The sequence below is a fragment of the Lagenorhynchus albirostris genome, chromosome 10 (genome assembly GCF_949774975.1).
Source record: "Lagenorhynchus albirostris chromosome 10, mLagAlb1.1, whole genome shotgun sequence".
NCBI classification, from domain to species: domain Eukaryota; kingdom Metazoa; phylum Chordata; class Mammalia; order Artiodactyla; family Delphinidae; genus Lagenorhynchus; species Lagenorhynchus albirostris.
The window spans coordinates 98,924,432-98,951,922 of NC_083104.1; the positions used below are offsets into that span (position 1 = coordinate 98,924,432).

The 27,491-nt window shown below is 39.4% G+C and overlaps 1 protein-coding gene across 4 annotated transcripts in view; it reads left to right on the forward strand.

Moving 5' to 3' along the window:
- Positions 1–27,491, forward strand: part of BLOC1S5 (biogenesis of lysosomal organelles complex 1 subunit 5) — a 103,616-nt gene that overhangs the window by 9,499 nt on the left and 66,626 nt on the right. For all 4 annotated transcript variants that reach the window (XM_060163725.1, XM_060163724.1, XM_060163723.1 and 1 more), the window contains exons 3-4: positions 12,078–12,207; positions 18,360–18,418. In XM_060163725.1, the coding sequence (XP_060019708.1) occupies positions 12,078–12,207; positions 18,360–18,418 (189 nt within the window). The remainder of the gene's footprint in view (positions 1–12,077; positions 12,208–18,359; positions 18,419–27,491) is intronic.

The window sequence follows — 27,491 nt, forward strand, 5'->3', positions numbered from 1 at the left end:
TTAGAGAAATAGGGAAAAAATGGAGGAAATGTTGATTAAAATTGAGGCAAAAAAATTTGTTAAAATAAGTACAGTAGTTATAGGAGGTGTGAGGGTTCTTACTGCTGCGTCTGAATGTGAGTTGTACTGATAAAAAGATAAAGTCCTGGGCTTCCCTGGTGGCGCAGTGGTTGAGAGTCCACCTGCCGATGCAGGGGACACGGGTTCGTGCTCCGGTCCGGGAGGATCCCACATGCCGCGGAGCGGCTGGGCCCGTGAGCCATGGCCACTGAGCCTGCGCGTCCGGAGCCTATGCTCCGCAACGGGAGAGGCCGCAACAGTGAGAGGCCCGCATACCGGAAGAAAAAAAAAAGATAAAGTCTCTTAAAAGGCAGGACAGACAAGAATTTCATTTGACATCTGATCTCATTTTTGTTAGGTTGTAAGAGTAGCTGTCGTATTAAATATCAGGAAGAAGTCGATCCCACATGGCATGTAATAGGTTCACGTATGTATGATAACGGTTTTAAAACTTGTGAGAAAAGAAACTTGTGGGACTGACCATTTTGTGATGGAAAGAAAATTTTAAATATTACATCGGCCTCTCATTTCCTCTCTGATACTGTCGTTACATCTTTAATGTAAATATTACAGTGACTGTACTAACATTATGAACAATTGCTAACATTTTGAAGCATTTAGTGCCAGGCACTGTCTTGAAGCACATTACCTGAGCACTTGTTATTAATTTCAACTTGAGAAAAATCAACTGTATATGTAATTTTATGGGGTGGTATACATCAGAAACCAAGCTTCATTGGTGCTGTGCTTTGCTCTGAGAATTTTCACCCCAGAAATAATATTCATATAACAAATAAACAGATGTTGGTTTATAGTCTTCCTTTTTTTTTTTTTTTTTTTTTGCGGTACGCGGGCCTCTCACTGCTGTGGCCTCTCCCGTTGCGGAGCACAGGCTCCGGACACGCAAGCTCAGTGGCCTTGGCTCATGGGCCCAGCCGCTCCGCGGCATGTGGGATCTTCCCGGACCCGGGCACGAATCCGTGTCCCCTGCATTGGCAGGCGGACTCTCAACCACTGCTCCACCAGGGAAGCCCTATAGTCTTCCTTTTGTAGTAGGTGTCAACCGTATACCTTAGCCAAAAATATCAGCATAAAAACAAGCACATACCAGATGGGCCTATTTGTTGTTTAAATTAATTATTGTCATTAATGGGCTGTTAGAGAGGTGACAGTACAAATTCACTTACTATAACGTGTAATTTAAGGCTAAACAATGGCTATAAGGGAGAGAGCCAACCAGGTCACATGCGGTGGCTCTGTCTTCTGCCCGTGTAGATACAGCCTATCAGAAAACGGAAGGAGAGGGGAGGGCATATGAAAAGGAGACTGTCCTTAGTTGTTGCCTTATCAGTATTAACTGGGAGGGAAAGGATGCTATTGCAGATTAGATTTTGAGGGAGAGGGAAAGGCTAGAGACAGAAGAGGTGACCACCTAATACTAATCTTGCTTAGAGTAGGGAACCAACAGACAGTAGCCAGAGTGGAGACCGGGTTATTGTAAGAAGTATTAGTGTAAACATAACCATGAGAACAAAAACGCCAACTTTTAAAATACTGAAAGAGATACCCAAAAGAGAGAACAAATAGACCGCGTGACCACATAGAGAAAGATTATATACGTTGTGGGTGTGTGTGTGTTAATCAGCGTGACTCAAAGTGAAATAAGAAAAGTCTGTATATCATGTTTCTGTTTAAGAAGGAGTTGAAATATATTTATACATAATGTGTATATACACACACATATATGTTTATATACGCATCTGTGTATACATACACATACCTATGTATACATGTGGATGTATATCCTTATAGTTAAGACAATGGCAGGATAAAAATAATTAAAGAGTGTTAGAGGGAATAGGATACAAAACGTAGTGATAGAAGCTAGACTTTCTTGAATATATATATTTTTAGATGTAGTTTGGGAGCCATTTAAATATTTTACATAATTTAAAAGAGAATTAAATTTTAAGGAGCAATCCCTAAAAATCAAGTAACATGTAAAAAAAGCAAACCTATTTTCCTAGAAGGTGGCATTGCCACGCAGAGAAATTCTTCCAGGTAACTTTAAAACGCAGTAATTTGACTGTGTACATTTCTAGTGGAATACCCTTCAGAACAGAAAGTTAAAAAAAAAAAAAACCTGAAATTATTTTCAGTAATTTTGTTAATTCTGGCACTGGTATTGTTATTTCATTGACTTGGTGATAAAGCAAATGAGTAACTCTGTTGGTATTTTGAGAATTGAAAAAGAAACATAAAGACAGGAGGGTAATTAAAAATCCTGTAGTCCCGAATTTAAGGGTTTTTTTTAAAAAATAAATTCATTTATTTATTTATTTTTGGCTGTGTTGGGTCTTTGATGTGGTGCGCGGGCTTCCTCTTGTTGTGGTGAGAAGGGGCTTCTCTTCGTTGCGGTGCGCGGGCTCTAGGCGCGCAGTCTCAGTAGTTGTGGCTCGCGGGCTCTAGAGCGCAGGCTCAGTAGTTGTGGCGCACGGCCTTAGTTGCTCCGTGGCATGTGGGATCTTCCCAGACCAGGGCTCGAACCCGTGTCCCCTGCATTGGCAGGCGGATTCTTAACCACTGAGCCACGAAGGAAGTCCCCTGAATTTAAGTTTGATTATGAATGTGAACTTTAGATGTTTCTTTTCTTTTCACAAAAATACCTATTTCCTAGCCTTGTCCACTCAAAGGGCTAGAAATGATGACTGACCCTTAGTGCTCAGTCTCTAAATACCAGTGGTGTTTAGAGACCTGCTGATTCCAAGTCTGGGTCAGGAAATGGACAAGAAGAGCCTGGAGCATCAGGTTGAACTAGAAAGCAAAGAAGCTACTAAGGAGCACTGGGGTTTGGACTGAAGCGTTCCAGAGCCAAGGTAAATAGGCTCTCCCTGGAAATAGGATGATTTCAGCATCAGGGAGGACAAATACTGCAATGGGTTAAAAACTTCAGATATTCCTATGAGTCATAGGAATGCGTGGAAACATACAAAAAAGAAACCTTTAGCAGCTTTAGGAAACCAAACCATTATTTTTGAAACTGGTGAATAAAGAGAAATAATCAAATGTTTTATTCTGCCTTTCATATGAGCATATCTCAGAGTAACCAAATAGTTGTCGAGGGGAAATTTCTCTTTATGGAAGTATTCCTGCTGATAAATGAATACGGAATGTTACCAGCATCCTGTTGAAAGTGCACAGCCCACCTCTGAAATATTCCTTTTTTTTTTAAATTTTATTTTACTTTTCTTATACAGCAGGTTCTTATTAGCTATCTATTTTATACATATTAGTGTACATACGTCAATCCCAATCTCCCAATTCATCACACCACCGCACACACACACCCTCCCCACTTTCCCCCCTTGATGTCCATACGTTTGTTCTCTACATCTGTGTCTCAGTTTCTCCCTTGCAAACTGGTCCATTTGTACCATTTTTCTAGATTCCACATATAAGCGTTAATAAACGATATTTGTTTTTTCTCTTTCTGACTTACTTCACTCTGTATGACAGACTATAGGTCCATCCAGGTCTCTACAAATGACTCAGTTTCGTTCCTTTTTATGGCTGAGTAATATTCCACTGTATATATGTACCACATCTTCTTTATCCATTCGTCTGTCGATGGGCATTTAGGTTGCGTCCATGACCTGGCTATTGTAAATAGTGCTGCAGTGAACATTGGGGTGCATGTGTCTTTTTGAATTATGGTTTTCTCAGGGTATATGCCCAGTAGTGGGATTGCTGGGTTGTATGGTAGTTCTATTTTTAGTTTTTTAAGGAGCCTCCATACTCCATAGTGGCTGTATCAATTTATGTTCCCACGAACAGTGCAAGAGGGTTCCCTTTTCTCCACACCCTCTCCAGCGTTTGCTGTTTGTAGATTTTCTGATGATGCCCATTCTAACTGGTGTGAGGTGATACCTCATTGTAATTTTGATTTGCATTTCTCTAATAACTAGTGATGTTGAGCAGCTTTTCATGTGCTTCTGGGCCATCTGTATGTCTTCTTTGGAGAAATGTCTGTTTAGGTCTTCTGCCCATTTTTGCATTGGGTTGTTTGTTTTTTTTAGTATACAGCTGCATGAGCCGGTTTTATATTTTGGAGAGTAATCCTTTGTCTGTTGATTCGTTTGCAAATATTTTCTCCCATTCTGAGGGTTGTCTTTTCGTCTTGTTTATAGTTTCCTTTGCTGTGCAAAAGCTTTGAAGTTTCAGTAGGTCCCATTTGTTTATTTTTGTTTTTATTTCCATTATTCTAGGAAGTGGGTCAAAAAATATCTTGCTGTGATTTGTGTCAAAGAGTGTTCTTCGTATGTTTTCCTCTAAGAGTTTTATAGTGTCCAGTCTTACATTTAGGTCCCTAATCCGTTTTGAGTTTATTTTTGTGTATGGTGTTAGGGAGTGTTTCAATTTCATTCTTTTACATGTAGCTGTCCAGTTTTCCCAGCACCACTTATTGAAGAGACTGTCTTTTCTCCAGTGTATATCCTTGCCTCCTTTGTCATAGATTAGTTGACCATAGGTGCATGGGTTTATCTCTGCGCTTTGTATCTTGTTCCATTGATCTATGTTTCTGTTTTTGTGCCACTACCATACTGTCTTGATTACTGTAGCTTTGTAGTATAGTCTGAAGTCAGGTAGTCTGATTCCTCCAGCTCTGTTTTTTTCCCTCAAGACTCCTTTGGCTATTTGGAGTCTTTTGTGTCTCCATACAAATTTTAAGATTTTTTTGTTCTAGTTCTGTAAAAAATGCCATTAGTAATTTGATAGGGGTTGCATTGAATCTGTAGATTGCTTTGGGTAGTATAGTCATTTTCACAATATTGATTCTTCCAATCCAAGAACATGGTATATCTCTCCATCTGTTGGTATCATCTTTAATTTCTTTCATCAGTGTTTTATAGTTTTCTGCATACAGGTCTTTTGTCTCCTTAGGTAGGTTTATTCCTAGGTATTTTATTCTTTTTGTTGCAGTGGTAAATGGGAGTGTTTCCTTAATTTCTCTCTCAGATTTTTCATCATTAGTGTATAGGAATGCAAGAGATTTCTGTGCATTAATTTTGTATCCTGCAACTTTACCAAATTCATTGATTAGCTCTAGTATTTTTCTGGTAGCATCTTTAGGATTCTCTATGTATAGTATCATGTCATCTGCAAACAGTGACAGTTTTACTTTTCTTCTTTTCCAATTTGTATTTCTTTTATTTCTTTTTCTTCTCTGATTGCCGTGGGTAGGACTTCCAAAACTATGTTGAATAGTAATGGTGAGAGTGGACATCTTGTCTTGTTCATGATCTTAGAGGAAATGCTTTTAGTTTTTCTCCATTTGCTGTGGGTTTGTTGTATATGGCCTTTATTATGTTGATGTAGGTTCCCTCTGTGCCCACTTTCTGGAGAGTTTTTATCATAAATAGGTGTTGAATTTTGTCAAAAGCTTTTTCTGCATCTATTGAGATGATCATATGGTTTTTATTCTTCAGTTTGTTAATATGGTGTATCAAATTGATTTGCATATGTTGAAGAATCCTTGCATCCCTGGGATACATCCCTCTTGATCATGGTGTATGATCCTTTTAATGTGTTGTTGGATTCTGTTTGCTAGTATTTTGTTGAGGATTTTTGCATCTGTAGTCATAAGTGATATTGGTCTTCAATTTTCTTTTTTTTTGTAATGTCTGGTTTGGGTATCAGGGTGATGGTGGCCTCATAGAACGAGTTTGGGAGTGTTCCTTCCTCTGCAATTTTTTGGAAGAGTTTGAGAAGGATGGGTGTTATTAGCTCTTCTCTAAATGTTTGATAGAATTCACCTGTGAAGCCATCTGGTCCTGGACTTTTGTTTGTTGGAAGATTTTTAATCACAGTTTCAATTTCATTACTTGTGATTGGTCTCTTCATATTTTCAATTTCTTCCTGGTTCAGTCTTGGAAGGTTATACCTTTCTAAGAATTTGTCCATTTTTTCCAGGTTGTCCATTTTATTGGCATAGAGTTGCTTGTAGTAGTCTCTTAGGATGCTTTGTATTTCTGCGGTGTCTGTTGTAACTTTTCTTTTTTCATTTCTAATTTTATTGATTTGAGTCCTCTCCCTCTTTTTCTTGATGAGTCTGGGTAATGGCTTATCAATTTTGCTTGTCTTCTCAAAGAACCAGCTTTTGGTTTTCTTGATCTTTGCTACTGTTTTCTTTGTTTCTATTTCATTTATTTCTGCTCTGATCTTTATGATTTCTTTCCTTCTGCTACGTTTGGGTTTTGTTTATTCTTCTTTCTCTAGTTCCTTTAGGTGTCAGGTTAGATTGTTTATTTGAGATTTTTCTTGTTTCTTGAGGTAGGCTTGTATAGCTATAAACTTCCCTCTTAGAACTGCTTTTGCTGCATCCCATAGGTTTTGGATCATTGTGGTTTCATTGTCATTTGTCTCTAGGTATTTTTTTATTTCCTCTTTGATTTCTTCAGTGATCTCTTGATTTTTTAGTAACGTATTGCTTAGCCTCCATGTGTTTGTGTTTTTTACGTTTTTTCCCCTGTAATTCATTTCTAGTCTCATAGCATTGTGGTCAGAAAAGATGCTTGATATGATATCAGTTCTCCTAAATTTACTGAGGTTTGATTTGTGACCCAAGATGTGATCTATCCTGGGGAATGTTCTGTGTGTACTTGAGAAGAAAGTGTAATGCGTTGTTTTTGGATGGAATGTCCTATAAATATCAATTAAATCTATCTGGTCTAGTGTGTCATTTAAAGCTTGGTTTCCTTATTAATTTTCTGTCTGGATGACCTGTCCATTGGTGTAAGTGAGGTGTTAAAGTCCCTCTATTATTGTGTTACTGTCGATATCCTCTTTTATAGCTGTTAGCATTTACCTTATGTATTGAGGTGCTCCTCCTATGTTGGGTGCATATATATTTATAATTGTCCTATCTTCTTCTTGGATTGATCGCTTGATCATTATATAGTGTCCTTCCTTGTCTCTTGTAACATTCTTTATTTTAAAGTCTATTTTATCTGATACGAGTATTGCTACTACAGCTTTCTTTTGATTTCCATTTGCATGGAATATCTTTTCCATCCCCTCACTTTCAGTCTGTATGTGTCCCTAGGTCTGAAGTGGGTCTATTGTAGACAGTATATATGTGGGTCTTGTTTTTCTATCCATTCAGCAAGCCTGTGTCTTTTGGTTGGAGCACTTAATCCATTCATATTTAAGGTAATTATCGATATGTATGTTCCTATTACTATTTTCTTATTTGTTTTGGGTTTGTTTTTTGTAGGTCATTTTCTTCTCTTGTGTCTCTAGAGAAGTTCCTTTAGCAGTTGTTGTAGAGCTGGTTACGTGGTGCTGAATTCTCTTTGCTTTTGCTTGTCTGTAGAGCTTTTGATTTCTCCGTTGAATCTGAATTAGATCCTTGCCAGGTAGAGTAATCTTGGTTGTAGGTTCTTCCCTTTCATCACTTTAAATATATTGTGCCACCCCCTTCTGGCTTGTAGAGTTTCTGCTGAGAAATCAGCTGTTAACAATATGGGAGTTTCCTTGTATGTTATTTGTTGTTTTTCCCTTGTTGCTTTTAATAATTTTTCTTTGTCTTTAATTTTTGTCTATTTGATTACTGTGTGTCTTGGCGTGTATATTGCCTTGGGTTTATATTGCCCCTTGGGTTTATATTGCCTGGGTTTATATTGCCTGGGACTCTGAGTTTCCTGGACTTGGGTGGCTATTTCCTTTCTCATGTTAGGGAAGGTTTCGACTGTTATCTCTTCATATATTTTCTCGGGTCCTTTCGCTCTCTCCTCTCCTTCTGGGACCCATATAATGCCAATGTTGGTGCATTTAATATTGTCCCAGAGGTCTCTTAGGCTGTCTTCATTTCTTTTCATTCTCTTTATTTTGTTCCACATCGGTGAATTCCAGCATTCTGTCTTCCAGGTCACTTATCCTTTCTTCTGCCTCAGTTATTCTGCTCTTGATTCCATCTAGTGTGTTTTTCATTTCAGTTACTGTATTGTTCATCTCTGTTTTTTAATTCTTCTAGTTGTTTGTTCTTTAATTCTTCTAGGTCTTTGTTAAACATTTCTTGTGTCTTCTCGATCTTTGCCTCCATTCTATTTCCGAGGTCCTGGATCATCTTCACTGTCATTATTCTGAATTCTTTTTCTGGAAGGTTGCCTATCTCCACTTCATTTAGTTGTTTTTCTGGGGTTTATCTTGTTCCTTCATGTGGTACAAAGTCCTCTGCCTTTTCATTTTGTCCATCTTTCTATGAATGTGGTTTTTGTTCCACAAGATGCAGAATTGTAGTTCTCCTTGCTTCTGCTGTCTGCCCTCTGGTGGATGAGGCTATCTAAGAGGTTTGTGCAAGCTTCCTCATGGGAGGGAGTGGTGGTGGGTAGAGCTGGGTGTTGCTCTGGTGGGTAGAGCTGGGTGTTGCTCTGGTGGGCAGAGCTCAGTAAAACTTTAATCCACTTGTCTGCTGATGGGTGGGGCTGGGTTCCCTCTCTGTTGGTTGTTTGGCCTGAGGCGACCCAGCACTGGAGCCTACCCAGGGTCTTTGGTGGTGCTAATGGCAGATTCTGGGAGGGGTCACACCAAGGGGATTACTTCCAAGAACTTCTGCTGCCAGTTTGCTTGTCCCCACAGTGAGCCACAGCCACCCCCTCTGCAGGAGACCTTCCAACACTAGCAGGTAGGTTTGGTTCAGTTTCCTATGGGGTCACTACTTCTGGATCCTGATGCGTACACTACTTTGTGTGTGCCCTCCAAGAGTGGAGTCTCTGTTTCCCCCAGTCCTGTCGAACTACTGCAATCAAATCCCACTAGCCTTCAAAGTCTGATTCTCTGGGAATTTCTCCTTCTGTTGCCGGACTCCCAGGTTGGGAAGCCTGACGTGGGACTCAGAACCTTCACTCCTTTGGGTGGACTTCTGTGGTATAAGTGTTCTCCAGTTTGTTAGTCACCCACCGAGTGGTCATGGGATTTGATTTTGTTGTGATTGCGCCCCTCCTACCATCTCATTGCGGCTTCTCCTTTGTCTTTGGATGTGGGGTATCTTTTTTGGTGAGTTCCAGTGTCTTCCTGTTGATGACTGTTCAGCTGTTAGTTGTGATTCCGGTGCTCTCGCAGGAGGGAGCGAGCACACGTCCTTCTGCTCTGCCATCTTGAACCAATCTCTACCTCTGAAATATGCTTGCAAACAATTTAACAAAACAAACCGTGAATCTGATCAACTCTCTAGTTCTAACTACTAATTTACAGGACAGAGAAGAGACAAAAGGATATCTTAAATCACACCATTAGGATTCATTCAGTTAAAAAACAGATTGTGGGAAACTGTGCAGAACAGATGACTCGCTTTTTTTCAATAAGTTGCAAGGTGGACAAAAAATGGAAGGGAAATCTATAGATTAAAAAGAATTTAGGAAACATATTAACCAGTTGCAGTGTATGAATCTTATTTAGATTTTGGTCTAAACGAACTGGGGTATAGAAGGAAACATTGGGATATTTGAGGTAATGTGAGTACTTCGTTGATATTTAGTATTGAAGAATTATTGTTGAGAGAGTGAGTGGGCGGGTTGGGGCAAGGGGAGGAGGATATGGGGGAGGGGAATGGCGCTGTGATTTCATTTATTTTTTATTTTTTATTTTTAAAGAGGAATCCTTGTTTTTTAAAGGTAGATGTTGAAATATTGCTTTAAAAGAATCTAGGATTGTGGGTAGGGGGCTGTACGGAGTGTTACAGGGGGAACAAAGTCAGCCACGAGTTGAAGCTTGGTGATGAGTACATGAGGATTCATTCTTTCATTCTCTCTCAACTTTTGTATAAGTTTAAAATTTTTTATTATGGAAAAATTCGAGTAAAAATCTGACCACAGCTGCTCATAAGAATGGTTCAAAACAAAACCCCCAGTAACTAACATTATTTCCTTACAATCAAGTTTACCACCCTTTCTGAAGTAAACTTTTCATCTTGTATTATTTTAAGATTTACAGTAAAGTTACTAAGGTAGTACAGAGGTCTCCTATACGTCTCACCCCCCCTTGTTTTGTTTTGTTTGTTTGTTTGTTTAGGTTGCATTGGGTCTTTGTTGCTGCGTGTGGGCTTTCTCTAGTTGCGGTGAGCGGGGGCTACTCTTCATTGTGGTGTGAGGGCTTTTCATTGCAGTGGCTTCTCTTGCTGTTGAGTACGGGCTCTAGGTGCACGGGTTTCAGTAGTTGTGGCTCGCGGTCTCTAGAGCGCAGGCTCAGTAGTTGTGGCGCATGGGCTTAGTTGCTCCACGGCATGTGGGATCTTCCTGGACCAGGGCCCAAGAATCCACCAGGTGGATTCTTAACCACTGCACCACCAGGGAAGTCCCCTCCCGTTGTTAATGTTTTACATTAATTACTATACTACATTGGTAAAAACTGAGAAAGTGACATTGATACATTACTGCTAATGAAGCACCAGACTTTATTTGGATTTCACCGGTTTCTCCATTGCAGTCCTCTTCCTGCTCTGGGATGTAATCCAGGGCACCACACTGCATTTAATTGTCATGTCTGTCTAGTCCTCTTTGGTCTGTGACAGTTTCTCAGTCTTTCCTTGTTTTTCTTGATCTTGACAGTCTTGAGTCCTGGGCAGTATCCTGTAGAATGTCCCCCAATCTGGGTTTGTCTGCTGTTCTTCCTAAGATTATACTGGGTTTCTGGGCTTTGGGAAAGAGTACCAGAGAGGTTAAAGTGCCTTTCTTGTCACATTACATTGGGAGGTGCGTGCTGTCACCATGACATCACTGATGAGGTCACCTTCATTGACTCCACTGTAAAGTTAATATTTTTCTCATTCCCTGCTCTATTCTTTGGAAGCAGGTCACTAAGTCTAGCCCACCCAAGTGGAAGGGTGGTTTAAGCTCAGCTTTCTGAAGGGGGGATGGGCTGGGGGTCCCCAAGACCACCCCCAGATTCATTGGTTACTCCAGGACTCAGCATGTGGTTGCACTGGTGGCTGAACTCTATTATGGCAAAAGGATGCAGAGCACAATCAGCAAAGGGAACAGGTGCATGGGGAGACTCCATAGGAAGCCAGGCAGAAACTTCCAGGGGTGCCCCCAGCAGTGAGTTGTGACAACACGCATGAAATAGTGTCTCCCAGGGAAGCTCGTCTGAACCTGGGGGTCCGTGGTTCTTATTGGGGACTGGACAAGTAGGCACACTCTGCCTAGCGCGTATCAAAATTCCAGACTCCCAGAAGGAAAGAGGTGTCTTACACCTCCATGGGAGCTGTTTTCTGGTCAAGTTCCCAGCCCCCAGCCGAAGGCCAACCTTGCAGGCAGGCCTTTGTAAGGAGGAGGTCTGAGGCACGCAGTGTTAACTCTTTTCTGTACAGGGAAGTTCCCACATACTATTACTTTTACAACACATTTTTAGTTGAGAAATCTGGAATCAGATGAAAAATACAGAGCATAATAATAGAAGCTTTATGATGGTAAGAACAACAAAATCAAATTTAAAACCAGATCATTTCTTTCTTTGCCACAGTTGAAATACATGGAGTCTAGGTCTTTTCCTGTTCTTTTAGTATTTCTCATGCCCTTTTTTTTTTTTTTTTTTTTTGCGGTATGCGGGCCTGTCGTGGCCTCTCCCGTTGCGGAGAACAGGCTCTGGACGCGCAGGCTCAGCAGCCATGGCTCACGGGCCCAGCCGCTCCATGGCATGTGGGATCCTCCCGGACCGGGGCACGAACCCGTGTCCCCTGCATCGGCAGGCGGACTCTCAACCACTGCGCCACCAGGGAAGCCCCCCTCATGCCCATTTTTAAACATAGGTATAAAAATATTACATTGCAACTTGTGAAGCATTTCGTAATTTAAAAAAATGCCTCCAGGTTGTGACCTCATTTATTGCCAAATAATTGGAAGAAGGCTGGGTAAATTTCAGTAGTAGGTAATAACATAACCAAAACCTGGGTGGAAATCCCAGAAAGTAATTACTAAGATTTAAGACACAATATGTACTAGCTGTTTACTTTCTTTTAATAGGAAAAACGTGGTCTTCGAGAAATGCGAGTTCTTGAAAACTTGAAGAATATGATCCATGAGACAAATGAACGTACTCTTCCCACGTGCAGGGAGGCCATGCAAGACAGCTTGAACCACGTTCTCCAGAGACGTAAGCCGGAGGTTTCCTCATATTGCTTTATTTCAGATGCATGCTCTGCCGAAATGGATGTCCTTGAGTGTTTGCTGAGAGATGGAGAGAGAATTCTTAAGCGGGAGCCAGGAGAGGGAAGTCACAGATAAGGTGCTTATCCAGCCGTTAGTGTGTGTTGCCCTTGATGCTAAGAGCATTAATCTCCAAGGCAAGATGGGTGCACAAGATAATCCTTCTAGGATGTAAGACAATCGAAACATTTTTTACCTTAAAAAAAAAAAACTTATTCATAAGAAAAAGTTTGATGCCCAGTAATTAGGATATGAAATGAAGCTTCTTTTTCAAACAGGATACTAGAGTTTTTAACTAAAAAAAAAAAAAAAAGTTTATGTTTTATCACTTTTTTCATTAAGCAAAATATTTTAACATGGAGAGATGTTTCCTTAAAAGGATATTTATTAAACATATTAAACTATAAAATAAAAGGAGTTTTATTAGTAACTGAGTTTAAAATTAGAGATGTATCAGAAACTCAGCGCTTCTCGGATCCATATTGACACTGTTCAGTTTGTCCAAGGACAAATGATGCTGGTAGATAACGATGGAGGGCAACATGAAACAATATCTTTCTGGGGAGAAAATAGCAAAACTGGAGGGTAATGTAATGTCCTGTGAGGGAAGGTAGCAGGGGGGCTTGGTTAATGACTGAGTTATGTAAGTGTATGTGTGCAAGTCCAGGTTAGCCTGGGTCCTCTGATGCTCAGAGGAGCTTGGAGAGGACAGACCTCCCACAATCACATTTGGTTTCTTTGAGTAGAAGAGCAAAGAGTCTAGAATTGACTTCAGGCTTTGCATGGTAACTGCAAACACACCCTTGTTCGTTCAACCATCACTTCCTTAACCTTGACAAGCTTTCTAGTCATTACAGTAAAAGTAAAACTCAAATTATTATTGATAGAAATGCTTATGTTTACTTTCGAGATGTACTTATAACTTTCCTTGTACACACTTTGAGTATATAAAAAATATTGGATAAAACTTAGTAAGAAAAAGAAAACTGTGAATGGTTGTTTTGACTTGTTTTGTTCTTGGGCCAAAGCTATTTCTGATGTGAGGCCTCATGCTAAAAGTATAGTCTTCACAATGAAATAGAAAAGTTTTACAGGTAACAGGGAATCCAGAATGTAAATGTATTCTGCTAAAAGAAAGAATTAAAGCACACAGAATGTGAAGTAATAATGAAAGTTTTAACCTCTGAGGACTACCTTATTGTTAGCATTAGAGACATGCGGTGGCTTTGGAGTTAATTTTGTTGCTAGAAGCAGGAATGGCTTCCTCAGTAGGCTCCAGCCTAAGTATTTCCTGGTAGCTATTATCATGAGCCTAACGGGGATAATGGAGATAATTATCTGATTTTAGAGCCAATGTAGTTTTAAAAGTTGGCCTGGGCCCAGCTGTTGTTCCTGCAGGATTTCATGTTTAAAAACTTTACATTTTGAGCCATGGTGCTGGCTTGCTTATAAAAGTGAGTTTATCTAGGCAGTATACTCTGATCTAACTAATACTTTACAAGGTTAGTGACAGTTGAGTTTTGTTTTGTGCCTGTTAGTAGATCTGTCTCATTTACCTCTTCTCTGCATGTTTGAGGGCTGAGCTGGGAGTGTGTTGGCTGAGAATCTTAGAACTCGGTGGTGTGGATCTTAAGCTATTGGTCGATCGTTGTGCACAAAACTGAGCAACAGTGGAGCATTAAGGGAGGGACGTCTCGGCTTGTTTGGATGGAGACGGTTACAGAATCCTAGCTGAGTGTCTTAGCATTGGATGAGCAGAGGCTTCAGAACCAAAACTCACCTGTGGTTCCTTAAAAAACACAAAAAGTAAGTGAGAGCTCTAGGAGGGTACATAAGAGTAATCCGTAAAGTACGTTTTTCTCATCCTAGCGTCTATGTTCTACTTATTATTTATTTCATAGACTCGTAAACTTCACCATGTTTGTTGTCTCAAGATCTTGCTTAGCATTGAGGACCCAGCCTTTGATTTTAGAGGCTAAGAAGGACAGAAAGCCTTTAGGTTATTCCTCATTTAAATTAACTAAGTTTTAAGAGCAGTGACTTTATTTTTTATTATTTAAACAAAAGGATATATGCCTAAGTAATAAGAAAGTAGAAATAAAGAAGAAAATAAGAAAGAAAAAGAAGCAAGAAATCACTTTAATTGCCTCAAGATAACCATTGCTTTTTAGCTTTGGTGAATATCATTCCCGACATCTTTTTTTTTTTTTTTTTTTTTTGCGGTACGCGGGCCTCTCACTGTTGTGGCCTCACCCGTTGCGAAGCACAGGCTCCGGATGCATAGGCTCAGCGGCCATGGCTCACGGGCCCAGCCGCTCCGCGGCATGTGGGATCTTCCCGGACCGGGGCACGAACCCGCGTCCCCTGCATCGGCAGGGGGACTGTCAACCACTGCGCCACCAGGGAAGCCCTGGAAGGTGGATTCTTTACCTCTGGACCACCAGGGAAGTCCCAGTCCATTTTCTTTTTCTCATTTTTTGGGGGTTGGAGTGGTTATGGTGAGGTGAGGAGTCTCAGTTCTTTATAGACTCTGTGTTCCTATTCTTGGCCACCACTTTTTAAAAATATATTTATTTATTTATTTTTGGCTGCGTTGGGTCATCGTTGCTGCGTGCAGGCTTTCTCTAGGTGCGGCGAGCGGGGGCTACTCTTCGTTGTGGTGCACGGGCTTCTCATTTCGGTGGCTTCTTGTGGAGCATGGGCTCTAGGTGCGCGGGGCTTCAGTAGTTGTGGCTCGCAGGCTCTAGAGCACAGGCTCAGTAGTTGTGGCACACAAGCTTAGTTGCTCCACAGCATGTGGGATCTTCCCAGATCAGGACTGGAACTCGTGTCCCCTGCATTGGCAGGTGGATTCTTAACCACTGCACCACCAGGGAAGTCCTTGGCCACCACTTTTCAAAGTTTAAATATAATTACATAATTCCTTATTGTTCAGTAAATGATGGATTTTTTTTTTTACCTTTTTAAAAAACTAAATTTATTTTATAAGGTACTTAGGGGGCTAAGTTTGTCTGATTTTGCTTCACTCTCCCTCTGTAGCTAGAAAACTTTAAGAACTCATTATGACTTAAAATACTAATTTTTAATAGCACTTGCCTAGTTAGATTTTTTACCTGTATTTTCCTCATTGACCATCTTAACTGTGTAAAGTAAATATTTATCACCCTCTTCCCAACACATTTATAGTTGAGGAAACTGAAAGTGTTTTAACATCCATGGTTCTCCCTACTAGTTGGAGGAACTGCCATGCAGACTTAGTGCTTCTGCTGCCAGAGCTCAAGCTCTTTGAACTTCAGAATGACGCTTCTGCGGAAGAGGTCATAAGGAGAGTCCGCCTTTTCTCCTGGATTCTCTCCTACAGCACAGGCTCCTCCTTCTCAGTCTGCTTTGTTAGTTTCCACTTCTCTCCTTGACTTTTGACATTGGGGTGCCCTACGGCTTGGTTCTGGGACATCTTTTCCGTCTGTACACACTATTTGTTCATTGAAATGAATGAATGAGAATTCAGCCAACATCTGCTCCTAATACCAAACCAGAGCTACTTTCTTAGGTGTGTATTTGCGGTTTACACATACACACTGTGACACAATGAATTTGTTTCTCTTTTATGTGAGGACACAGGGACACTGCTAGCTGTTGCATGTCACAATTACTGTGTGTGGTGCTAATCTCCTCAAGTAATCTTTTGGTTTAGAGAAAATAATTTGATGAATTCCTAACTCCTTAAAGTCAGTATAGCCTCCTGGGACACTGAGACAGCTGGGGAAGTGGCTTCCTACTGAGTCAGGAATGACCAATATGTGGTATAGAAGTGATAGGGTTAGATAAATGGCCCTTTTCCTCTTGGAGTCTCTACTTGTGAAGAAAGGGGAAGAAAGGGTAGTTAGGTAATTTTCTTAGATTTTAGAAGAGCAGATTTCATTAAATTCAGAAAGCAAACCTTTTTTATCATGTGGATAAAGAATGAAAAATTTCAGGGACTGAAATTTCTAAAAATGGGTATTCTAAGTACAAAGATAATCCTGATAAGGAGCTAAAGTGTGCCTTTGTCTGATGTGTTCTAATTAAATTTTTAAAGTATATAACAAATGACAAAATATAAATGTCATAGTCCTGTAACTCTTCTTTTAGATAAAGCCCAGAATGATCTGAAAATGATGAAGCACCCAAAGGCCACAAAATGGGTTTTTTAAGAGTTATGTTCAGAGCCAAGAAAAAAAAAATACAGGAAATGATAGAACCACCACTTGGGAGAGATGATGTAATATTAATATACCACAGAAAGAAGGCAGAGCTCATCAACTCCTATTTTGTTGTGTTTTCAACTTTTCTATTAGAACAAACAATGATTGGGGACCTTAATTTTTAGTACTAAAGTGTTATCTTTGATGTGACTAAAATGAATTGTTACTGATAAAAACATGACTTTTTAAAAGCTGAACCCTCCCCTTTGTCATACCCTCTCAGGGAGGGGCCTAACATTTTTCTGAAAGAGAAGTCACAGCCCCTGCCCTGTATGGAACTTTGAACTTGGGGCTGGGTTGAGTGGGGTAGAAAGGCATAATTGTGAAACAACTGGGTAAAATTGTTTAAGCAAATGCAAGATAAAGTGGTAGGATATACACATACCTAGTTAAAGAATTTCAAATAAGAGAAAATCCTTATAGGGAAAGGATTCAACTGGAGGGCTTTATGAAGGCACTAAACCTTGAACTGGGCTTTTGAAACATGGAAACATTTTAATTAGAGGAAAGGAATAAGGAAAGCACTTTCAGTAGGGAGAGGACAGTGCATAGAATAATAGCAACAGTCACATTTCTTGACTGCTTACCATGTGTGAAGAACTGCTCTGAGTGGCTTTTATTATTAATCTTTCAATTATTTTTAAGCATACGACGTACTGCATTATCTCATCCTTTTCTCATGTCCATTCTGAAGCCCTCTTATTAGTTGTTACGTTCATTTTACAAATGAGGAACTAAGGTTCTGAGAGATTAGGAGCAGCAGCAGTAGCACCTGGCACATAGCAAACACTCAGTAAATACCTGACAGACGGCTGCATGAACGAGCGAGCACACAAGCCCAAGGGCAGTCACACGCGTAACTAAAGTTCAACTCAAGGTTTGACTGAGGAAGGCTGACTCTTAGCCCACACACCAACCAGCGAAGTAAGTGAAAACGTTTGTGTACAGAAATAAAATGGATCCGGTAAAGGAAGAGGCTTGAACAACTGATGGATTAAAACCAGTTTCATTGTTGAGATTATAAGAGAGGTAGAGCCCTGAAGGCAAGAGCCGAGTCTTAGGGTCAGGGGTCTGATTTTAAGTCCTGCTTTCTGTGCCTGTTAGTCATATTACCTCCTTGAGTGACGTTTCACTGCGTTTGTGCCTCAGTTTTTTACAGATGACAAAAATCTGTAAAATGGGATAGTGATACTCACTTAGTAGGAAAGTGGAATTAAGAGGAGTAATACATGGAAAGTACTTAGCACACTTCTTGGCACATAGTAATACTCAGCAAATAACTACAATAATTATTACTAGCAATTTTAAGTCATTACAAAAGGGAAATGACTTAAAAGAAAGCAGCCCAGAGAAACCTGAATCTGGCAGTGGCAGCCAGGATGAATTAGAAGAGGTGAGAAGAATAGTAGAAAGTCATCGAAGCATTCTGGGTATCAAGTCCTGCCTGCAAGAGAGCAGGGGTACCAGTGAGGAAGGGGCAGGGGAAGTTAATGAATCAGAGAGACTCTGTAAAGTCTACATCCATCAGAATGGAATGATACATTTATCAGGTGTTTTATATCTTTTTAGAGAATTCTGAGGTCATTGATGACAACTTGTCATTGGAATTAGTACTGAATGCCCTTGGCTTGCAGCTCAAAGCTCACAAATGATAGTGGTTCTCATTATGACATCCTGAATACTTTTTTTTCCCCTTTTAGCCACCCTACCATGACCAAAATAATACCAGCTTTTTTTGCATAGTTTCTTGAGATCTAAAACAGTCCAAGTGTTGTTTTTTGTTTTTGTTTTAATCCAGGTAAGTTTCTCCTTGAACAAGGGCTGCTGATTGAAAACCCACTCTGTTTTATTTCAGTGCAAGCAGCTACAGACTCGGTCTGTAGGCTCCAACAGAGGGAACAGGAGCGAAACAAGGTAAAAGTGGACCATTTGGGTAATGGAGGCTGTAACTCCAGGGCTTTTATTATCATATTATTAGCAGTTGCTTTTGATTTTAAAAAATTCTCTGAATTTGTTTTCTCTTGTGCAGTGATTTTAAAAGATTAAAAAATGGCTAATTCATTGAAGGTGTGTTGAGGAGGTATGGTCACATAATTGCACGATCTGTATTTTTATAATTCAAATTGCAGACCTTTTTTTCTCCTTTTCAACTTTTCCCTGAAAGTGGTATTTGTCTCTTAGAGGAGAAAGAATAGGACTGTTACATGGAACAAAAAATACCCCCACCAGGTTGGAAATATAAATCTTCAGGCCTGAGGCCTTGAGTATATCATGTATATTTCTTCTAGAAAAGGAGGCATTCATGCCTGTGGATGGGTTCTTTAATGAATAGTCGTAAGAGTGTGTGAATCACTTGCTGGGTAGTGCTTTGCTTATTTGAATTATATCTTAACTAAATTCAGATGTGGAAAAACAGCACAAGAATTTAAGTTCCTGTAATAATTTGGTGTTTTAACTTACAGTTTTCATGAAGTATTTTTATAACTTTATTGTTCTAAACTAGTGGGGATACACTTGTTAAGAAATGGTGAGTCACTCTGAAAATATGCCTTTTTGTGTGTTTATATCAGCAAGTGTTACTGTCTCCATTTGTCCTTAATGTGTGGTTTATCCATAATAATGGTACCGATCTGGCACTGTAAAAAAGAAATACGGACCTTGCCCAAGTTTAAATTTCTCCACCCTTTGCTCAACTCTTAATGTTGATATAAATTTAAAAACTCAACAATCTGATGGATCAAGCCTTACTGAAAAGACAGTTAAGCCAGGTGGGAAGGCTGCCCGAGAGGAACAGGATCCCAGCGGGCCAGGTTGGGAAACAGGGCTGTTGCGAGACCACTGATAACATGGCAGGGCAGAGCCGTGGGCAGGGAAGTTGGTGTCGGGGTGCAGTGCTTGCACAGTGTCCGGAGAGCACGGTGGGGACAGCCGTGGGGGCTTCAGTGTGCCATGCCCAGCTGGACAGCAGATTTTTTTTTCGTCTCTACTTGGCTAGGTGCCACTGAGGGTGAAAGATTTTAATTTAAGTTTAAGGCAGCTCATACATGTAGGAGCTAAAAGTCTAGGAGTCCCAAACCACTAACGCGAATATAATGTAGGATAAAGTAAGGGCTGTGATAGTTACAAAGAACTTTGCACGATCTTGGCAAAAACTGTAATTTACTAGGAAGATAGTGACATCCGAGCCCAACCTTGATCAGTGAGTAGGAATTCGAGTGATAGAAGATGGGAAGAAAGATACTGTAGGATAAAGGATATAGTGGAAGCAAAGGCAAAAGATGGGAGAAGTCGGTGGTCTCACGGAGCTGGTAGGTAGACTGTCTAGATGGATGTTTCCAGAGAAGAATGTAGAGAATCAAGCATTCAACGTTAAGCAATTTGTTGTGGAAGCACCAGGAACATTCCTGTGTTTGAGAATCAGAAAGACTTTTTCTGATAGAACACTGGCTGTGCTGGCTGTTACTGGCTGTAACTTATGCAGTTCTCTTGGCTTTCAAAATAAAAATGAAAAAGGGGTGTTTTTTACGTGAATATGCACTCACATGATATTGGTCTTTATTTCTGAGACATTCTCAGGGCAGTTATGATTCTGATAAAATGGCAATCTTAAGCAGAACTAACCTAACATTAAATTATAATTGGGATAGATGGTTCCTCTTGTCACTTTGAACTTTTTTCATGTTTGGTGTATTAACTGTATGTAAGTAGGAAAATTACCAGATTGGGTAAAAAATACCTGGTGTCTTCTATTTCTGGTACTTGCCTTTATTAGCTAACTGTGTGCCCTTGGACAAGTCCTTGAGCTTCAAAGCAAATACTTGTTCTACTTACCTGATAGATTGATGTTCTACTTACTTGATATATTGTGTTATATAATTTATGTGAAATAGCTTTACTTTCCAATTGTCAGGTGGCTTTATTTCCCCTACCACCTCGATCGTTTGTTTAAGATGCAGGCAATCACTCTGGATAAGAGCCCTGCTGTGGTCTGTAGGGTTGGTGAAGCACTTGATTTTCTAAATTGAAAGATACTGTCCCTTGGTTTAAAAACAAATGGCCTCAAGAAATAATAAAGCCCTTGGGGTATTTTGGTCTTAAATATATTTTTTCCAGGTACTATCTCAGAGAATGTTATTGAACTTTTTTTTTAATGGAATACACATTAAAAATCAGTATTTTAGAATATATTGAAATGTAGTCTTTATTTCTTTTATTAGTGCATGTCTAGTTAGCGGAACATTGGAAATAGGGATCCTTAAGGTCTTTCTTTTTTTCTGAAGTGCCATATCTGATTTCGCCAAAACTTGGTGTGACGGAGGGTTCAGACGACATACATATGACAGAGAGGCAAAGCCAGTTTCTCATCTAGCAAATGTGCACAAAGCAAAATTGACCTCTAGCTGCCGTTTACAATCTAATGTTAGTTGTTGCCTCAGTTATTCTATTGGCTACATTTTGTATATTTGAATGGCTCTCAGAACAAAGAAAGATGGGAGTAGTAATGGAATACAATAGACTATTGCCATTAATCATTCTTTTATGTCAAGACAATTTGTGGAATTCTGTGGGAAGTAAGTTATGATAAACGTCATTCATCCAAATCATATTTCCCACAATTGATATCTAAAAGTACATTCAGAAGAACAATAAATGCACATTCCCCAGTTATTTGACATATGTCTTAAAAACTGGTAACTAATACAAGCTGCATATTGGGCACTAGCAGTAAGAGTAGTGAAATGAAAATACAATTGGCTTATAAAATTCACTGACTTAAATAAGCTGTCAAAGGCAGATGATGAGCTGATTAATATCTGTCACTGGTTTAAACTTAGGTTCATGCACAGGCATCAACTATTGAAGTTCTCTTCATCCAGACTAGAGATAATAATAAAGTAAACATGAATCCTTTGATTCATCTTGTCCACAAATATTTATTAAATTTAGTTTTCCCTCTGTATGATTTTTTTTTTATGAGAGCAGTGAGATAGCATGGTTTATACATTTTTTCTTGATAGAGTTTGAAAGTGTAGGGTAATGGATCAGTACAGTCGGCCCTCTGCATCCGCTGGTTCTGCATCCGTGGATTCAACCAAAATATTTAAAATGTATATTTTTTAAATTCCAGGAAGTTCCAAAAAGGAAAACTTGAATTTGCCACATGCTGGCAGCTGTTTCCAAAGCAGTTACACTGTATTTATATAGCATTTATATATATTAGGTATTATAAGTAATCTAGAGATGATTTAAAGTATATGGGAGGATTTACAGGTTATATGCAAATACTACACCATTTTATAAGGGACTTGAGCATCCGTGGATTTTGACATCCATAGTGGGGGGGGGCACAGTCCTGGAACCAAAACCCCATGGGTACCACGGGATGACTGTACATAATACTCTAAATATTTTAAATAATTACTGGCAGTTGTTATTCTGGTACTTCTTATTGATGTAAATACTTTTTCATTTATCCTTGTAAGGCATATGTAAAATTAAAGGCACATGTATTGCTGACAGATGTTCCAAAGAACCTTTTAGACATTAGTTGCTTTATTCAGAGTTTTCCCTTAGACCAGGGTTTTTCAACCTCTGCGTGTTGGCGTTTTGGAGCAGATAAATCTTCGTTGTGGAGTCTTTCCTGCATGTTGTAGGATGTTTAGCAGCATCCTTGGCCCCTACCCACTAGATGCCAGTATCACCACCCCCAACCTGTGTTGTGATAACCAAAAACCTGGGGGACAGGAGCCTCAAAATCACCCCCCACTGAGAATTACCGACTTGGACTAATGCGTGCAAAAATGTGTTTTTATTATGTATCCATGAGTTGATTTATAGACCTGGTCCTAGACACAGTTTGCCTTCAGGATTGACTTTTCTTCAAATGTATCTCCAATGGGACATAAGTAAGCTGGGTTATTACTACTGTTTCTTTCTGTTGTAGAAAGAGACAAAAACCATTACAGCTAATTATTTTTGGTACACAGCTATAGCTCATTAATAAACTTTCTCTTTATTTGCTTTTAAAGTTGGCATTTTCTTTTTTATCTTGGGAAAACAAATGTATCCACTCCTTTGAGTATGCAATTGATTTCATTTAGGAAGAACCCTCTGAAACTTGATTTGAATTATTTTTATTGTGATAAAATACACAGATATGTCATTTGGGGAAGTATTAAACATAATAAGTCTGGAAGAGATTCATAAAAGTCACATTTCACAATGAATTCTAGAAACTGTAATACTATCTTTATTTCTTTGGAAACCATTTTAGTGGCTCCCAGTGTCCACAGTGTAAAAATTTTAACTACAGAGTGAAACATACAAATTTAAGTAAAAAAAAAGTAATGTAGAATGATAGATTTGAACTAATTCAGGTTTTATTTCTGCAGTTGCTGTGCTGGATCATTTTTTATTTTTTTTAGTTTTATTTTTTGACTGTGTCGTGTCTTCATTGCTGCGTGTGGGCTTTCTCTAGTTGTGGTGAGCGGGGGCTACTCTTCATTGCAGTGCATGGGCTTCTCATTGTGGTCGCTCCTCTTGTTGTGGAGCCAAGCTCTAGGCGCGCTGGCTTCAGTAGTTGCGGTGCATGGGCTCAGTAGTTGTGGCTCGCGGGCTTAGTTGCTCCTTGGCATGTGGGATCTTCCCAGACCAGGGATTGAACCAGTGTCGTCTGCATTGGCAGGCGGACTCTTAATCACTGTGCCACTGGGGAAGTGCTGGATCATTTTTTAAATGCAAGGACATTTAGTAATTCAGGGATTAGAGGGGCTGAGCATCTAAAGAAAGCTGACATGATTCTGGTGTGTAGCTGACTCACTTTGTTCAGGACTGGCTCTGTAACTGGAAGTCCTTTAAATTAACTTCAAGGTTTATTAAAGGATAAACAATGAAAATGTGTTAATTTGAAACTTACATATTACTAAACTTAAACAGTAACCTCAATAATCGTTTAGAACTCAGACCAAAGAAGGATTTGGGGGTTAAGAGTATTTTATCACTGACATTACTCAGTATATTGCCAGCACCTGGTGGTAATAAAAACCAGTCTTTCAGTTGTGTGTGTCATCGGTTTAAATTCTGTTCAGACAGTGCACCCCCTTGTTGCTTGCACCCAGGGCAGAGCTCTCCCACCCTCGTGCTGTTGGTATGCCATTAGTACATATTGTATCGTTATTGAAAAAAGAAAGCTGCAGACCATCATGTGTCGTATGACTACATTTTGTTGTAATTAAGTAAATAGGTTTGTATGAACAAAGGAAAAAGCGTAAGTGTACCCATCAAACTAGTAATAATACTAGGAAAAAGGAAACAAGGGACAGGATTTGTATGTGTATGTTGCGGGGGGAACTGTCCCTTTATATTCTTGTATTTGAATTTGTTTCTAAGATCTGTGATACTTCTTTAATAAAAATTAAGGGAAAATGCTAATATGAGGAATTACTGAGCCTTAAGTGTTTATACTTTCTATTTTGATAGATTTTTGCAAATTGCTCACCAGAGACCCTAATTACTGCCACCACCATGAATATCAAGTTTTAAACGTATAATTTAGTATGTACTCTTTTGGTAGCTGCTAGAAATTTAACTGCTAACCGTAATTACCTATTACAGGTAATTTTAAGCTTTAAATGGTAAGTAGTTCCATTATTATGTTGTGTTCCTTCTGTTAGTCTTGTGTGAATCTGTTGCACATAACGATAGTTAGATATGATCGTTATTTTTCAAACGCATTTCAACTGTAGAGGAATCCTTTCAGACTAAATCTGACGTAGAGCCCCCTATATTGAACGTGAAAGCCGAATTACTGTGCACAGGCGATGACGGTCTGCGGTTAGCTCACTGTTTATAAAAGACTGTTCCTTATTTCTGAGAGTTCTTTTTAGTTGTAAACAGACTCATTGGCATGTTAGGCTAAATCTTTGGCGTTTATAACTTGCTCTGCGTGAACTGGAGGCGCGCTGCCCTTAGGACGGGCTTGGTTCTCGAGGAGGTGGCGCCTTTGCTGCTTCAGATCAAGGAGCAGTTCAGCTCCTTGTTGTTCTGTTCTGGTGAGGTTACCGCTGCCCAGACTGTATTTCCTGACATTTTGAATAGATATGCTCTGAGGTAACCTTCACTCCTGTTGGCTTAAATAGTTTTTAACTTGCTCCTGGGTGATGATATGTGAGATATAGCTAACTCGGGATTTTTCTGCTGTTATATACAATGAAACCTCACGTGTCTAGAAGTCTTAGAACACAAATCATTCCATATAGCCAGGTCAACCACAAAGCTGAGATTTTTATCATCTTGAAGCATAGTACTTTTATCACTTTAACTATTTTGGATGGAAATCTTTAAAAATATATTCCACACTTTTCTGGTTTTTATAAAAAGTTTATTAAATGTTACAGGTTAATTTTCTTTATGAATTAGGAATTACTGAGAATGTAAAATTTTATGCTGTGGTGAAAATAGTGATGTCCTCAGGGAATTAGAGAGAAAAACGTGTTTCTCTATTTCAGATGCCCTCAGATACTGTCTGTTTCTAAGTTTCTGTATCTGTCTTCTTTTTTGTAAGGCTGATGCCTATCATTTCTTTCTATCTCATTTATCAGCATTTTCTTTAATTTGACTTTTAATATGGTATAGCTTTGGAAAACAGTTAACTAACCTGGTTAGAATTGTGTGTAAGGTAGGGCAAATAAATTCAGAATCAGAAGAGTTTTTCATGAATACTGCAGTATTTTTAAATGGACTTTGTGTTATGTTATTTTGGGCTGGTGTGTGTGTGTGTGTGTGTGTGTGTGTGCGTGCGCGCGCGTGCGCATGCACGCGTGTGCGTTTTTTTTTTTTTTTTTGACCGCTTAAAGTTCTTACCATAAAGTTTTCAACTAAGTTTCAGGTAGATGTTATTTTCTGGTAGCTGACTTTTGTTTGTAGGTAAAGATTACAGTGTTGTCAGTACAGGAATATACAAACTACCCCTCCCTTTTTTTCCTTACTAATTGTGGAGAATGCAAGATTTCAAAGCAGTTATTGTTATTAAAGGTGGGAGACTGAGAAAGGATAGATAAAGTAGAGTGGCTTCCAGACCTCTTTTAAAAAATTTTCTTGAGGTATAGTTGATGTACAATGTTGTGTTTAATTTCTGCCTAAGCAAAGTGATTCAGTTATACATATACATATATATATATATATTCTTTTTCCTATTCTTTTCCACTGTGGTTTCACAGCATATTGAATATAGTTCCCTGTGCTACACAGGACCTTGGTGTTTATCCAACACACACACACACACACACACACACACACACACACACACACACACACACACACACACACGCGCGCGCATTTGCATCTGCTAATCCCACACTCCCAATCATTCCTTCCCCTAACCCCCTTCCCCCTTGGCAACCACAAGTCTGCAAAACTCCTTGATATGAAAGCAAGACTAGATTTTCAACTCGGTTAGGGAATTGTCAGTCTTCACCTTCTTTTCACCTGGACTAGGAGGCCAAGCAGTGATACGTGTCATATGAAAAGCTACTTGGATGTATATGTCTTTGGTAATAGTATTCTGAAGCTACAAAATAGAGAAACTGGTCTTTGGCAATGTCTTAATTAAAGTCTTGTCTTACAGCCAAATGGTAAATGGTGGAATCACGGGAAGATTGAGTTGAGTATGGGATTGGGAGGCGAGAACTATTACTTTTATTCGAGTTGCCTTGTATTGTTTGAATTATAAAAATCTGTTGCTAAAATCAGATTATTAAAATTAAAGATTTAAAACCCTAAATTGAAGAGGATTAAAAGTGGTTTGATCTGCCTTCTAATGCATTGCTCATATCTGTATAATAATGCTTACCTTCTATTAAGCACTGTAGACACTGAGCTAGGAACTTGACATGATACAGATTTATTTATGAATGTAAATATTCTTTTCCTCATTTTAAAATTAAAATTTAACGTGGCCAGTCATGCAACTGGTAACAGGTGAACCAGAATTTGAAACCAGGTTTATCCACTTCCCAAATCTTCATTTTTCTCTGTTGAGCTGTATGGCAACATGCTGCCTGGTGGGAAGTCGAACCTGGGCTGTTGCCTCATGGCACAGATCACAGGGTCAGCCAAGCTAATGACAGTGCTTCAATTAAAAAGAGAAGACTAATCTGTTAAACAACTTCTGAGCATGCAGGGTTAGTATCCTCTGTACTTATTAGAAATTAATTTTCAGCCAAAGCAAGGCATCATTTTGATGAAATTCATTTGCATTTTTCTTCTCTATGACTTTTCTCTTAAAATAAATAGTTTTGTAAAAGTTCCATGAAAAGAATTTAATGAACTCTTCATGTTTCATTCATCTTTTGAAGAATTACCGTCCATGAGGCCGAAAGGTTAAGAAGAAATGTTTTGAATTTTGTTTAACCTGTTTCCCAAACTTACTGGATCAGCAAACCCCATCCTAACCCTCTCTCCCCACCACTGTACTGCCTGCTCAGATCACATGGGTCTGCGGGACATATTTTAGGGGAATGTTTCACTATAACTGAAACTTCAGATTCACTTCTAACCTCTCGCCTTGGTGCTGAGGAACTTTAGATCAGATTGGCAGAAAAAACTCTTGCAGTAGTTTTTTTTGTCTTGCAGAAGACCTTTAGCCATCTATGTAAAACTTCCTTGGAAAGATCTGATTTGCACTTCGTGATAGAAAAGCCATAGGTTTGGGTGTCAGCAAGTCCTAAGTTTGAGTCTACAATGTAGTAGCTCAGTGACCATGGAGAAGTAAACTTAGTGTTCTTAAGCCTTAATTCTTCATCTGTAAAATGAGAATCCTGTAACCTCAGAAGTAGATAAGATATACAAAACAACTAGCAGAAATACACCTTTCCTAGATGCTTAGAGCACCATGGCTTCTCCACCTTGCTTCTTCTCATCATGGCCCAGATGAGAGAGAAGATAATGGGCGGCATTATGGGTGGCGGGAAAACACGGCTTCCATCTT